Source organism: Otolemur garnettii, unplaced genomic scaffold, assembly GCF_000181295.1.
Source record: "Otolemur garnettii isolate 467f Iridium unplaced genomic scaffold, OtoGar3 scaffold00005, whole genome shotgun sequence".
Classification (NCBI taxonomy): domain Eukaryota; kingdom Metazoa; phylum Chordata; class Mammalia; order Primates; family Galagidae; genus Otolemur; species Otolemur garnettii.
The window spans coordinates 20,833,337-20,849,101 of NW_003852400.1; the positions used below are offsets into that span (position 1 = coordinate 20,833,337).

The 15,765-nt window shown below is 38.4% G+C and overlaps 1 protein-coding gene across 3 annotated transcripts in view; it reads right to left on the bottom strand.

Moving 5' to 3' along the window:
• Nucleotides 1-14,494, bottom strand: part of HEPACAM2 (HEPACAM family member 2) — a 38,125-nt gene extending 23,631 nt beyond the window's left edge. The window contains exons 1-3 of one of the 3 annotated variants that reach the window (XM_003782670.3): nt 14,331-14,494; nt 8,541-8,891; nt 4,813-5,097 (exon numbers count right to left, since the gene is read on the bottom strand). In XM_003782670.3, the coding sequence (XP_003782718.1) occupies nt 4,813-5,097; nt 8,541-8,891; nt 14,331-14,409 (715 nt within the window). In that variant the 5' untranslated portion in view covers nt 14,410-14,494. Of the gene's footprint in view, nt 1-4,812; nt 5,098-8,540; nt 8,985-14,330 lie in introns of those variants that run through there. The other 2 variants (XM_023519138.1, XM_012811649.1) reach the window with 2 other exon arrangements.
• Nucleotides 14,495-15,765: the final 1,271 nt, after the last annotated feature.

Here is a 15,765-nt window from a genome sequence, read left to right on the forward strand (position 1 = left end):
AAAAAAAAAAAAAAAACAAAAAAGAAAAGTATGTTCCTGTCCTGTGACAACGAACACTCTATTTTCTCATTTCAGGTTGTGATAGTCTCAGGTGAAATCCCTGTGGTAAGGACTTGAGACTAGTGTCCTATAAAATGAAACCCTCTTTTTCTGAATGTCACTAAGTAGTAAGCAGTGAAATGGGAGCAAAAATTTGTTTTTACTTCATCAAAATCAGTATTGAGGTGTTCTTTGTGCATGAGCCCGCTCTAGCCATTGTGAAGGAATCTGAGATGTCAAGTCATCCTGTGGCCCTTCAAGTTGTCATCATTGATACAACACCAGGGAAGCAAAGACCGCCAACTAGAGGGCACTGGCTGTGCTTCACATAGAGGGAAACCAAGAGGAGGCACTGACCGTAGTTGGGAAGAGCAAGAAGAGAGCAAGGCCAACTTGCTGCAGAAGAGAAGTGTGGTCATAGTACTGCAGCCACTCAATTTTCCGTCTTCATCTTCCCACTGTTTTTCAGGTTTATCGAATGTGGCTATACAAAAGAACTGTCTAAGCATTTAACGCAAATACAAATGAGCATTACTCTTTTCAAAGCATGCTGAAAGGCATGCTGTAACTGCGTTAGGACTTGGCAACATAATGGAGTATTCTCCAGATTACTAGTTCTTCAACTTCAATTTTGGAGGATGGGTTTAAATTGCAGAAGAAACCCACAGTCATTTAGAGCCAACACTGTGGAATAAGGTTAATGACTTAATTTATTTTTATAATTTTAAATGTTTATTTATTTATTTTTTTAGAGGCAGGGTCTCATTTTACTATTCAGGCTGCAGTGCAGTGGCATCATGGTAGCTCACAGCAGCCTCAAACTCCTAGGCTCAAGCAATCTTTCTACTTCAGTAATTAGTTAAATTGCTTAACTAATTTCTTTTTTTTTTTTGGTAGGGACAGTGTTTCCCTATGTTGCCTAGGCTGATCTCAGACTCCTGGCCTCATGCAATCTCCCTACCTCCCAGAGTTCTGGGATTATAGGTATGAACCACCTCACCTGCCCTGTGACCTAATTTAATAATAACATTCTGGTTTAAAATAAAGAAAAAAAACACTTTTAAAGAAAAGAATCTATCTTATCTTCTTTACTCAATCATGTTTACCATAAGTCCCCAAGTTACAAAAATACAAGTTGTGTACTTGCACTTACAGAGGTTAACACGTTAGTAGGTAAATTACAACTTACGCACAAATTCAACTTAAGAACAAACGTACAGAACTTATCTCATTTGTTACCCCAGGACTGCCTGTATTTTGATTTCACTACTTCCTCATGTATTGAGTTTCATTATAGGCATAATCTTTCCTGTCTTAATTTTATGCTGTATTTGGCTCATCCAGAGTCAGCCTCAACTCCTTCAAACTATATTCCCTCCACCTCCTGCAAGCATCTCTTCCAGCTCCTACTACTTTGAAGCCTTGAAATTCCTTGCTTCTGATATGATTTCTTTAACGGTAACAGATTTTATCAGATTATGTACGAAAAACATGTTCATTGCAGAAAGTCCAAAAATTCAGAGAAACACAAGGATGAAAAGTTATTTGCAATTTTACTGCTCAGATAACCAATATCCAGATTTCAGTGGATCTTGATCTTCCTTCTATGCCTCTCTCTCTCTGTCTTTCTCTCTCTCACACACATACTTAGTTTACTATAACTCCCATTCTACAAACTGCTTACAATTCATTTTCTTCTGACTCCACTATGCTGTTACTCCTTTTATCATTAGCATTTCAGGCTGCCCATCCCTCTACTTTAAGATGCAGCCTAGTACATTGTTCCAGTGAACAGGCAATCTAATTGTAGAAATTTGGAGTGATTCAACTAGAGTGGCCTCTGCTACTGAAGATGAAAGTGGAAGGATAATTTCATTTTGACTTTGGATTGTGGTTCACTTTCTTGCCTTTGGCAGAGAGCTCCCAATAGAAGTGAACCTTTTGCCCAAGGAATGGCTGTTTACTAAATGACTTGTAAAATCACCTATCATCTGTTCTCTTTAACAATTTATGGCTGGGTGGGAACAATACCTAAATTTCCATCCTGATTCTGTTTGCCATCCTGCATGGGAGCAGATGGTAAGTATTTGCTGTGAATGACCTTTCATTTTCTTTAATTTTTATCACTTAGTGCTCTCCCCTGCAGCACTGCCATATGTCGCACGCAAAATGCAGTGGTTACTGGGTTATTATTTACAACTGGAGCTCGAAGGCATATACGTTTTGTGAACTGCAAGGAGATATTTGTCTGAATTATTGGCCTGACACTGTATTCCACCAGGGCTCATACTAGATTATGACATCGTAACCTCATAAATATGTGGTCAATCTTGATAGATTTGGTTATACCTTTTTCTGTCAAAATAAAAAATATGTTCTGCTTTTATGAAGGAAACCTTCATGGAAACTGCCTTTAGAAAACAGAATAGGTGACTCAGACTGGAATTCTAAATTATGATGTGGACTTCTATGGAGGAATACTGAAATATCACATTTACTAGTTATTGAGGAATTTTGCTAAAGGTCAGAAATGAAAGGACCAAAGCACCATAATGAAGAAGCTGTCGTCTTATAATATAATTTAACCTTTGTACAGCATCATCCATGATGGAATTTGAAATGGATATGAAGAAAGATCATCTGCTCCACTTTAGTCAAATTCAAGAAACTTTCTTTTTTTTTTTTTTTTTTGAGACAGAGCCTCAAGCTATCCCCCTGGGTAGAGTGCTGTGGCATCACAGCTCACAGCAACCTCCAACGCCTGGGCTCAAGCGAGTCTCCTGCTTCTGCCTCCCAAGTAGCTGGGACCACAGGCACCCACCACAATGCCTGGCTATTTTTTGGTTGCAGCCCTCATTGTTGTTTGGTGGGCCCGGGCTGGATTCGAACCTGCCACCTTAGGTATATGTGGCTGGCACCTTAGCCACTTGAGCCACAGGCGCCAAGCCAAGAAACTTTCTTGAGTTCTTACTCTGTGTACCCAGTGGATACAAAGATGAGCAATGCCAAACTACTGTTTGGGGTTGGGATGCTTACAACTGACGGTGAGTCAGGGAAAATATAATGTAGTGGGGACCAGGGAAGAGCCGTGTGTGGAACACCGCAGAAACACAGTGACCTCTCAGTGACACTGAGGAGGTGAGGCAGCAAGGGGCAGGCATGAAGTGATGCCATAAAGGAAGAAGAGGGTGACCAGATGAAGAGAGAGGAGCAGGGATGACATCAACTAAGGGGCATATTCCCAGTTTGCGTGGAATGATCAAGACTGCAAACATATCGATGCCACATCAACAGGTAGAAGTGACAAACCTTCAGACTAAAACATGCATGTTATCTAATTTTCCTTACCTGAAACCAAGAAAACAAAATGAAAACAAATACTGAAACAGGGCTCAAAGAATGATAGCTACCCAGAAAAATTATTAATGAGTCTGGGTTGTGTTTCTCTATGTTATATGATAGGTAATAATTGCTCAGCACAAATAAGATCCTAATATTTTATTTCTAAATCCGATCCACCTATGAGTGAATGAGGAATAAGTAAATGAATCAATAGCAATAGGATGAAATGCTGACCATGAGAAGGTTTCTACATTTGACCATAAAAATAAGACAAAAATTAATAATACTAAATTCACAATTACCAACTGAGTCAAAATCTTTCTTAAGTCATGTAGCGAATTCATCTTTACTATCTGTAAGTGGAACCCATATTTGTATATTTTCTAAATGTCCTTCTTTGGTAATTATTCAAATTGGGGTACTTTAATTCTTTCAAATAACACAGAAAAGGGAAGAAGGTTTAGGAGTCTAACGTATAATATTTGACATTCGCAGGTGTGATTATATTTCTCTTTCTCATGTTACATTTTCTATACTGCATATCACAGCATTTTCTATGATGATAATGAGATTGGTGTTTAGACTTGCACATTGGAAAGAAAGATCTTATTTTCACTTTGCAAGATTAAAACGAGCTATACAGGAACCACAAGGCCGGCCTGACCTGGGCAGTGGGACAGGGAATTGCTGGCTATAACCCTGGCGCCTTTGCCTACTTTCCCTGGCAGCAGGGGCCTGTGCTGTCTGTGATAAATGTATTGCATTTTGTAAACTTTCTTACTCTGTAAACCTCTCTTTCCCTTCCTTAATAAACCTTATTTCATACTTGCCTTGAAAAAAAAATAAAATGAACTATACAGCAAAATGGAAGTATGTGCCTGTATTTATTTGTGTGTACCTGTAATCGTTTATGCAGTTTTCCCCAGGAATTCTTACTTTCAATACGCCTAGAGTTTAATGATAGGTAGGTAGATAGAGAGATAAATAGCTACAAGAAAGAATCAACATAAAGAAAATACTTTACTGTAGAAAAATGAAGTATGTTAAATGAAGGAATGGTAGTGTTTGAAAAAGTAAAACATTCTTTTCAAGGTATTCTTTCAGTTTTCTCTTTGCATTCTCTGCATGGTTCTGGGTTCCTGAAATTAAGATTTCTCCGTTCCGTTGGAAATGGGGTCACATGATGGACTGAATCACAAAACGCAAAGTGAATGGTCCCTGGCCAGTATCTCAATTTGATCTACAAGAAATAGTGTCAGTAGATATATTTCATGATGAGACAGGTGTGATTAGAATTAGTCCTAGACTATAATAATGGTAAAATCCAAATGACATCTGGTGCTTATATTCTCTGTGACTACCCCATAAAAACTTCTCAGAAAAGCAAACAAAAAGGCACCTCATGAATATTTCTTGGAAAAAAAAACTTACAATATATGATGGGCGTAATGATGTCACTTTCCATCTCACTGACAGGGTTCTTCACCAGACAACTGTAATTCCCAATGTCTTCCTTGGTCACTGGAGCAATATGAAGGCTGTTGTTCTGGGGAGAAAAGGAGTAGGTGGAGCTGGTGTGGACAGGCCTGCCGTTTTTTAGCCACTGGTAAATTAGCCGAGTGCCCCCTTCCACCTGGCATGTCAGGGTCATATTCCCCACATATTCTACAGCCCCCGAGGAAGGATGAATCTGCACCACTGGCTTTCTGACAGGATCTGCAATATAAGAGAGATAGGAATGATTCTTTTTACTCACTGAACTGCAACAAAACTCTATGAGGGCTTTCAAATAGTAACTCCTGGGGAAACAATTCTAGAGCTTTACTCCATAAATGTTGACAGCTTGAGCAATAAAGAAGAGAATAAAAAGTTGTGGAAAATCCAAAATATCACCAAATTCTAGAACTTACTCTTCAAGGATTGTTTAATGAAACCCTTTACATTATAGATAACACAGTATTTGCGAATACCAGCTTCCTTATTTTCTGCTGGCTGCACTTTCCCCATACTGTAAAGGTAAACCAGGCAAAATTTATACGGTTATTACCCTCTCTTGCCTTGTCCCAATGTCCCAGGAGCAGCCAGATGGGGTGGATGTGGTGCACCCAAATTTCTGGCTACCATCTGCAAAATATATTGCTGTTCATATACAGTATACTTTTGGGAAGTTGAGGGAAAATGTTAGAAAATCGCTAACGTATAGCTTTCTTTGTTTTTATGTATGTAATCAAATTAATGACATGCTTTAATGACTTTGCATTTGTGTTAGTCACTTTAACAGAGCAAAGTCTATGTTTCAATCCAAGTCCATCCGCAAATAGGATTAAACGTATTTTGGGATTATATCAAATTAGACAAAAACAGAGACAAATTCAATTTGTCTTTCAATTACTTGTTGGAAAGTCAAGTAATAGGAAAATCGTCTTACTTCATGGCCTGGCACTGGATAAAGTCTGTCAAATTAATATGTTTCTAAGAATGAATAAATAGTTCCTCTCTGAATTTTAACTGTAAAGTTGATAGACAAGGATGGGGATTAAATAAGCATCCAGAAGCATTTTTAGCAGTTTTCATTAATCTTAGAGATTCTTGACTTGCACAGGTTACATAGCAGTCAGTGGCAAACGAAGAGAGCCTTAAATCTGACAGTAGTATTCTCTCCTGCATTTTGCTGTGAGATGAATTTAATGATGTTCTATGTATGATTACTGGACAGAGAGTGGGATGATATACAAGTGATAGATGATTGCCTCTGATGTTTAGGCCTTAATTTTCTATCAAGCTTTTAATTAGGGTTGACCCATCTTCCTTAGATAAATTTGTCGACTCATGCTCACATTTTCCTACACTGGAAAATGTGCATTAGCTCAGAAACAGCCCAGAGAAGATCAAAGCAAATGGGGGATAAAGAAGGGCAGTTGGAAGGAAGTTGAAGGGCAACTTGCAGGCAGCTGAGTAATGCTGAAACTTGTAGCACTTCTCCAGGTGGGGGTAATCCACTGGCTTATCCATTTAATTTAATCCTTCATCTTCCCTGGCAAGAACAAAGGATTTGAAAAAGGTTTATGTTCATGTTATGATTGAAAAAGAAAAATGAATTGTATGCATTTATCATGCATAAAAAGCTTACATTTCAAATGCATCTTATGTGTGGAAGTACGTGTGGAATGGGACAAACAGGTAACATGTCAATGATCTTGCATGAGGAGAACCAATCATTAGAAGAGTCATTGGTATTGTGATTTTTCATTTGCCTAAAACAATGTAAACTAGGTGTGGGAGTTTCCTTTCCAAGAAGGATATTGGCTCAGGCCCTAAAATTTAGGCTTCACTGAATTTTGGTTGCATTTCCCCAAATAGTTCCAACGTTACTGCTGATTAACAAGTGAGGATGTTCTACTGAAGGTTTTGGGGGAGACAGGATACCACACATGAGGGTGCCCTTTAGTGATCTCTTTCCTTTCCCCAAAGTTGCTCTGCAGGCATCTGCTTCCACCTCCTGTGTCCATGCTCCCCTGAAGCCGCCTCCATCTCCTCTGTGGGCACTTATTTACTCCCAGATAGTGGTCAGGAAAGGCCCTGAGGACAGAGCAGCCAACAATACAAAGTCTTGTCCTCATGGACCTCATATTCTAGTTAGGAAGAGACACGATAAACAAATAAAAATATATAGTATGTCCAGGTGCTAGTAAGTGCTATGAAAAAAGGAAAAGCAGAAGTGGAGTGCAGAGTGACTGTGTGTGTGCTTGGGGGAGTGAGGTTATACTTTATATAGGGGTCAGGAGAGGCCTCACTATTAAGTACATTTGGGCTGAGACTTAAAGGAAACAAGGGAGGGGACCTTGCTGGTATCTAGGAGAAAAGCCATCTAGATAGAGCCAACAGCAAGTACAAAGGCCCTGAGGTGTGAGTGTGTTTGGTCTGTTCTAGGATGAGTAAGGAGACCATCCTGGCCAGAATGGAGGGAGTGAGGAGGATGCAGGTAGGAAATGGGGCCAGGCAGGGGCTGGGTACGTGGGGCCCTGCAGTCCATTGCTAGTACTTTGACTTTTCTATGGATGAGATAGAAGCTATAGGAGCATTTTAAGTTGCAGGAGGTAGGAACAGGTACAGGGAGACCAGGGGACAGGTCAGGATATTCCAGCACACAGCTGATGGTTGGACAACAGTGGAGGCGGTGAGAAGTGGTTGCACTTTGTCTATACAGGATGTCCCAAAGGTTGTCCCTAAAGTTGCTATATTTAAGGAAAACAAAAAACTGTAGCTAAATGTCTCTTTATTTACAAAATATTCATTGTCAAATTTTACAAAGAAGTGGCCAACAGAGTATTTTGTAAATATTTTATAAAATTTTGTAATGAATATTTGTAAACAAAGGTAAATTTAGCTACTATTCTCCATTTTCCCTATGTATGGTGGCTTTAGGGGTGACCTTTGGGGCAAGCTGTATTTTGAAGGTGAAGCTGACAGGGTTTTCTTGACCGGATGTGGGATGCGAGAAAAAGAAAGGTCAATGATGATGCAAGGTTTGGGGCCTGGCAGTTGGCAGAATGGTTTCTGTGTATACTGAAATGGGGGAACACTGTCAGAGAAACAGGTCTAGAGAGAAAAATGAGAAGCTGGGCTTTGGACATTGTATATTTAAGGTATGTCACTGACATACCTCAGTGAGAAAACAAGTGTCTGGAAGTTAGCTGGGCCCACTCTCCTCAGCCCCTCAGAAGACATTTCCAGGTATTTCTATTGTCCTTGAGCAAGTCACATCCTCCCCCAGTGTGCCACACCAAAAATATCCATGGGACAAAAATAGGGCTCTCCCGGGGTATATTTTACCGCTGAAAAAATAAGATTTTCTCCATCTCATGCTATTAGCAACTTTATATTGGATAGTTCCCAGGAAAATGGATAACAAGTTACATTATTGTTTGACTGCCTTTTGCTGGGCCCTTGGCATACCTTTACATGCATGTCATATGTAAACTTCAGAAAGCCTCATGAAGTAGCTAATGTCCTTAGTGCCATGAGATAGTGAGGCTTTAAGGATTAATTCATTTGCCCAGAGTTGCAGAGCCAGGGCCTAAAACCCAGGCTGTTCAGTTTCCTGAGCCTTTGCTAACCACCATCCTAGCCGGCTGCCCATGTACACACAGTGGACTCACCGTCAACAGTGACTTCTATCTTCTGTTTAGCGGAGAGTGTTCCATTTCCCTGAATGTTGACCTTCACGATGTAATTGCCTTCATCTGTAAACTGCAGTGGGTTGATGAGCAGAGATGCGTTGGGTGGCATCATGCTGAACTTGTGTTGGTACTCCAAGTCGGGAACCACAGACTTATTCACAGAGCCCAGCAAGTATTTGGGCATTGTGTGGAGCCTCTCAAACAGCCATATGATCTGGATGTCTGATGCCTGAGTGTGGAAGCCATAGTGCACAGGGAGGTAGAGGGCCTGACCCCTGATGCCGTGGACAATGTGTGAGGACACCGTCACCTTCAGTCCTGAACAAGCACCTGCTGCAAAGGAAAGGAAGGCTGTGAAGACCGCGAGCCACATTTCAAGTTTAAAGTGGAAACTGCAGAAAGAACTTGATCAGGTGATAATCCTTTCCAAAGAAGAGCTGCTTCTAGGTACTGACCATTCTAGTGCCGGTTGCAGATAGAGGTAAATATTTGTCTCTGAAACCTTCTACATTTAAAAACTCCACCCAAAGACTGCTGATTGCATGATCTGTCTAAAGGCAAGATGAAAAGGAAAAGCAGAAGTTATTTACTTATGACTGTTAAAGAATAATGAGAAAAGGAGAACTCGGAAAGATTATTAGTTCTAAAGTCCAAAGTAACCCTTAAAAAGACTTTAAATTATGACTTTATGAATGTCTGTGTCATATCATATCCTAATCAAACTATATTTATATAGTTTATATAACTCAGGGATTACTTCCTCTCAAGAATTTCCCCTGAAGTCTTCTGCAATGACTTAATATTCCATTTTTGGAAGGTGTTCCCTTAGTCAAAACCTTCTCAAATGCAAATGTCCTAGGAGCGTGGAGTTAAACCATCATAAGTCATGTTCAGTCCGTCCTTGCAGACCAGGTATCTGGTTGGTGTGTTTGAGGAACACACCTCAAGTCAAGGCCTTCCTTGACGAAGAGAAAGGCATGAATGGAGCAGAGGAGAGGGGAGGGAGCATGGTAGATTATGAGGTCAGCGACAGAGTGGACAGGACCTTCAGATCTCTCTATGATGTGGATGCAACTAGAGTTTCATCAGCAGAGAAGAGATATGACCTTTCTTATGTCTTATTGGACTCACTCGAGCTGCCATGAGGATAGATGAGAATAGGGCCTGTGATAAAGCAGGCAAGAGATGAATGTGCAAAGAGACTGGGGGGCTAGTAAAAGATCCTGTGGGAGACCTGGCACAGTGGCTCACACCTGTAATCCCAGCACTTTGGGAGGCTGAGGCAGGAGAATTGATTGAGCTCAAGAGTTTGAAGCTGCAATGATTGAACCACTGCACTCCAGCCTGGGTGACAGAGTGAGACCCTGTCTATAAAAAAAGAAAACAAACTAAGAGTAAATCTGTGTCTTAAAACTAGTCATGTCTACTATAGGTGAAGCAGGGGCTGATAGAGGGTGAAGCTCTTAAAAGTCATAAATGTAGAAAGACACTAGGCCTTTGAATGGGGGATCTGCACAGGAAAAGATTCCTCTTAGTGCCTGTGTTTTCTGCCTCAAACAAAATGCACTTACATGCCTTTCATTGAAATTGGGGCTAGAAAGCTCCTTACAAGTTCCTGGTAAGTAATAAATAAAAACTGGCTTTCAGCACCTGTTATTACTAACTTAAGGTATTTAAAATGTAGCTTTCACTTTATTGTATCAATCTTTTTTTTTTTTCACTTGAATTTAAAAATATTTATGAGGGTTTCATGGTCCACTCCTTATCTTGGACTCCCTTGTCCCATGTCCATCAATTAGTTTTAAGTTTATCTCTTACAGAGGAAATTTCCCTGAAATAAGGATTTTCAGGAAGGCATTTGCTAAACTCGCAGATTACTATACTCAATACTTTGATAAAGTAAAAAATCCACTGAAATGTGAGATCTTGATAAAGAACATGAACTTGAGATGAAATACTAAGTGCTCATCTATGTAATCCTAGAGAAGTCTTTAATTCTCTGCTTCAGTTTTCTCATGTGTGAAAAGGGAATAATACTAGATGAGGTCGAAGGCCTTCCTTGATGAAGTTTTATGTTCTTGACATCCTAAGGTGCTTTTTCCCAGGGTAGCAGCAACCTACATTAGAAGGGCCTAGAGAATTTTGAGAGGACTCAAACTGAGAGAGGCCCCCCAAATTCGAAGTATTGAGTGTCAGTTTTTGGTCTACTTATTAAGTTGTTAATCCCTGCACATCTTTTAGCAAAGTGGCAATTCCCCAAGAATCAAGGGGAATGGCGGAGTCCACATCATTGCCCTGGGAATGCCCTGGGAAAGACTGCATGACTGCTAACATCAAATGAAGAAGGTGCCTCTGGCGGGAGCAGTTTTGTCATTGAATTATTGGTCCATTTAAGACATTTCACAGCTCAACCTAGAAACCACCACTAGGCTGAGATGGCCTGAATGCAATCAATTCTGGCCAATCTGTTCCTGTCATTTGGGAAAGTCATTGCAAAAGTCCTTGTTTGCTTTGTTGTTTTGTAAAGGGAACAAACCGTTTTCATTTACTTTTTTTGTAGTTGAAAAGGCTGAGATTTATTTAATATTCTGGAAATTATTGGGAGGCACCTTATCACAATGAAGTGAGAGTATCACTAAAATGGAAATGTTGCCGACTTTTAAATCTTGATTCAGAGGTTGAATCATAAGTATGAAAAGACTGGGTAGAGAGTCCATGACTAAAGTTAGAGGAAGAGAGCTTCATTTAATAAAATATTAAAAACAATACAAATATTGCAGCCTAGAGAAAAATGAAACTGCTTCAGTAGAAAATAACATGTTATATAATCTTTATGATAATTGGTTAAGGGGAAACTAGTTTTTTGGGCCATTTTAGAAACTGCATCATTTCATAATACTTTAAATAATATATTACTGTCAATATCTCTGAATATATTCAATGCCTTCATAACAAATGAAAACAATTATTTTTCAAATACGTGTGCCTTTTCAAATTTGTGTTTAACAGAGACAGCACAGCTGTTACAATAGCTGTTTGTTTCAAGATTGCCTGCACCATTTTTATCAGATAAAGTATTGGCAGCACATTATAAGAATGTCAGGAAGGAATGAAATTTTTTGTATACAGTATCTCATCTCAAACACCTCAAATCTTTTAATTTTGGAGGAAAGAAACAAACCTACTGATATCAAGCAATCTTTACTAGTAGTGAAATTTGGGGAATAAACAGATAACTGAATGCTGCTTCTCCATTTCAAAAAAACGTACTCTCTTGCCATTGTGTTTCCCATTACACATTGGATGAATCCATGCTGTCAAACACGTTTAGTAATTTTAGAAAAATTAGCTTCATTTTGAGAAAATTTCAAGTGTTCTTTTCTAGTTATTTGAGAAAATCTAAAGGACTAAAACTATTGATTTTAGAAAGTCATCCTCTATAAGAACAAGTAAGCTCATGGCTATAACTCCAGTGCTCTGGGAGGCTAAGGTGGGTGCACTACTTGAGCTCAGGAGTTCGCGACTACCCTGAGCAAGAGTCCCTTGTCACTTCTAAAAGTAGAAAAACTAGCCAGGCATTGTGGTGGGCACCTCTAGTCCCCAGCTACACAGGAGGCTGAGGCAAGAGGATCTTTTGAGTCCAGGAGTTTGAGGTTACTGTGAACTAGGTCCATGTCATGGCACTCTAGCCTAGGCTACAAAGTGAGACTCTGTCTCAAAAAAAATTTTTAATTTTCTTTTGATATTTTAAATATTTGGACTTAAATGAAAATTCAGTTTTATATTAGTAGCTTCACTAATTTTCCTGAGGATAAAAAGGGAAACTCTTAGACTTTTTGCATGTAAAGCATCGCAGCAATCTGAAGGGACACTGATAATATCATTCATAATCTGACACATAAAATTACAGTGATAATCTTACTTTACTGACCCTCTTACACTGTGTAACATAGCATTATAAAGAAGCATCCAGTGGTAAGAAACACTTCAAGTCCTACTGCAAAATTTATTTCTATTCCAGCAACAAAGGACTCCCTAGACCAGTTTCCCTGTATTGCATATAAACATCAGACTTCACAAAGTGACCTCTACCTTAGCTCAGAATAGTCGGCCTTTACTCCCCCATGATCACGACCAGTATTAGCAAGCATAACACAACTATTGTTGACTGAAAACAAATTCTTATATCTTTAGAGAAAACAGAGATTTGGAAGTTGGATTTTGAATAGACTGTACAAATGGTACATTTTTAGGCTTCAAACTCTTATTTTTTAAACAAAAATTCAATATTTCTAAAATCAAAAAAATTTTCACATAAAGACCTGTGGTCTTTATGACACACTACCGATGGGGAAAAGTAAATCTGCTTCAGAAAGAAAATCTTAAGGTATAATAAACTGCTTTAATTATTTTTAAACACGCAATTTCTCTAAAGCACACTTTAACTTCATTTTAGTTGAATTCCTCAACTGAATTTTTCTCTAATTTCCTAAAGCCAATTATAAAAAAATCACTTGTGAAATGACAACAGTCCTATAGCGTTAAAATTAAAAACAAGGGGGACACTGACACAGGATACTTTCAAAACTGAAAAAAATGAACCAAGATAAAGAGACAGTTACACTATTTAATTTTTAGAAAGTTTTCTATGAAAATCTATTTTTTTTGGGTGGGGGTTGAATTTGGTAACATAAACACTTTAATAATTAGGAGAATTATAACTACTGGAAACTTGAAGACATTACAAAAATTTATAAAGTTTACCTTTCAAATATATGGGATATACACCACAGTAGGTTTAAATTGAAAAACAATCACATTTACAATGAAAACTGTCACAAAATAAGCAAGTTAAAATAAGGCTCTAAATAACTGAAGACATCTAAAACAAATTGCTTACATAGATAAGTTGTTTTTAAAATTGAAGGAATATTGCCTTTTTTTGTATTTCTATGTGCTGAATATAAATAAAACAAGAAACTAATCTGACTCTTAAAATCGATACAGAGGAAGAATGGAAAAGAAAACATGGGATGAAAATAACGTCAACAGATAAAACAGCGGGAGCGCGGCAGGCAAACACCTTGAAACTCTAACGATGAAGGGGAGAATGAGGAAAAAATAGGAAGCTACAGATAAAAAAGTGGTACAGTACTTAGCCACTGAGCAAAAAGAAAAGCATTTTGAAGAAATAATCTTTTTTTTTTTTAACATATCATCCTTTTGTGTACAAAGTTTTGTTTTGTCAGCTTGGAATCTCACTTTTTTCCTTATTTCATAAGATGAAGTAGATAATTTAAAATGAAGCAGAGTCAATAGTTTGTAGTAATATCTTTAATTAAAAAAACCCCATTTTCATAAATGGTTTTGAGTTTTCATTCTAAGTGGTCACAATTTCAGGGCCTATTAGGATACTTGCCAAAATAAATGCATTAAAGACTATTGAACCTATATGCAAATTCTAAAAGGGAGAAATTCATTAGATTTTTAGACTGTCTTAACTTTCTTAATGAGTGCTATTGAGAATAATTGTTGTTCTAAGGAAACAATAACAATCTATTTATTGAGCCTCATTTCTCCTAAATGTTCCTGCTTCTTTGCTGGAACTGTGTGTTATTGTTAAAAGGTTTTGACCTGCTCTTCAATTATCTGAGTGAATCTATAGCCTAAAGCGAATATTTACCTTATGCCTACAAAAAAAAAAAAAGAAAAAAAACCCCCAAACAACCCCCAAACAACAGCTGAAACACAATTCAAGAAAGGCCTTACCTAAGAGAAGGAGGTATATTTTGCACTTAAAGACCCCAGCTGTGCCGCTGAAGGGCTCCATGAAAGCATCCTGTCCCATGCATACAGTGCCCTGTTCTCTGTGGTAACTTAGTACGTGGATCAGCAGCTGCTGGTTTATTTGCTAGGGAAATTAGCAGTGAGGTAACAGATCCTATCCTGACTCCTGCTTCTGTGATTTGAATACAGAATGAATGTGTATACAAAGGACACAGGGAGTGGGAACACCTGTTATATGCTTTGCGAGGCTACAGGCTTAGGACTTGCAGAGCACAGTTCCTTAGCAATTATCAATAATTGTCTGTATATTTTACAAATTATTACTAGTTATTAAAACATCACATGAAGGAAAACAACTTTGTGGATGGCTTTATTTTCAAAGCAGCACGCTTTCCTAATGAGAGCATATTGTGAAATTTCCTTAAGAACAAAGCTCGTTTCCTAGCATGCAAAACCATGCCGTTATTTTGAAATTAGAAAAATTGTTTTTCTAAAATTGAGGCAGTTTAAGTGCTAAACAGTTATAAATCTTTGTGAAGTCACTAATGTACCAAATGAATAAAAATGTATTTTTCTATGCAGTGTTTCCTATTACAAATGACTACTATCTTTTTATTGAATCTTTAGATTGACCTTATTTTTAAAAGCAGATCACAGGTGTGCTTCCAAGTAAGGCTAAAGCATGAACTGTGGAAAATTGTAATAAAAAGCCTATGCTAACAGATAATATCTGAGGCCACATTTCACAGCTGAAACCAGTGATCCAGAGAAGACTTTGCCTTTACTGCAGTGTTTTTTAGCCTCCCTGGGCCTCTCCATTGTCAAGGTAGCGGGGCCTAAGCACTTCCTTTTAATTTATTAAGTTGTAAATTAGCCTCCATTTGCAGGGATGCTCTGGCCCAAGGCTTCCATTATATAAAATGGAAAGTTTGTAAATAAGTCTGCATCAAATCAACTGAAATTCCTTGTATAACTCAGTTTTAAACGGTAAAGGTCCACTGAAAAATTTCAGTGATGAGAAGGGAAGGAAGAATATTCCTGAAGCAGAACTAAAATTCAGAAAGGGCTGATAGTTATTTTGGGATCCAAGTTTGGAAATACTCTTTACATTAAGGCTCTCAACTATCTAGAAGGGCTTTTAGAGGCAAAGAAAGGTAAGTGACCTCTGGGAAACTTGAGTCCTCTTCAGAGGTCCCTCACTTTAAGATCTCTCCATGCTTCAGAAAAATGGCAAGAGCTTCCCTCCAGCCCTGGTTAATAACGACACCACCAATTTCTCTGTGCTGTATCTAAATACTGTCTGTACATCTAGCACAGCACTTATCTCACTAATCTCAGCTTATTCTACTGGACGTTTATTTTTCCTCTGAGCTCCAAGTACAGAAACAGTGTCATTCCCTCATGGATCTTTTGCACC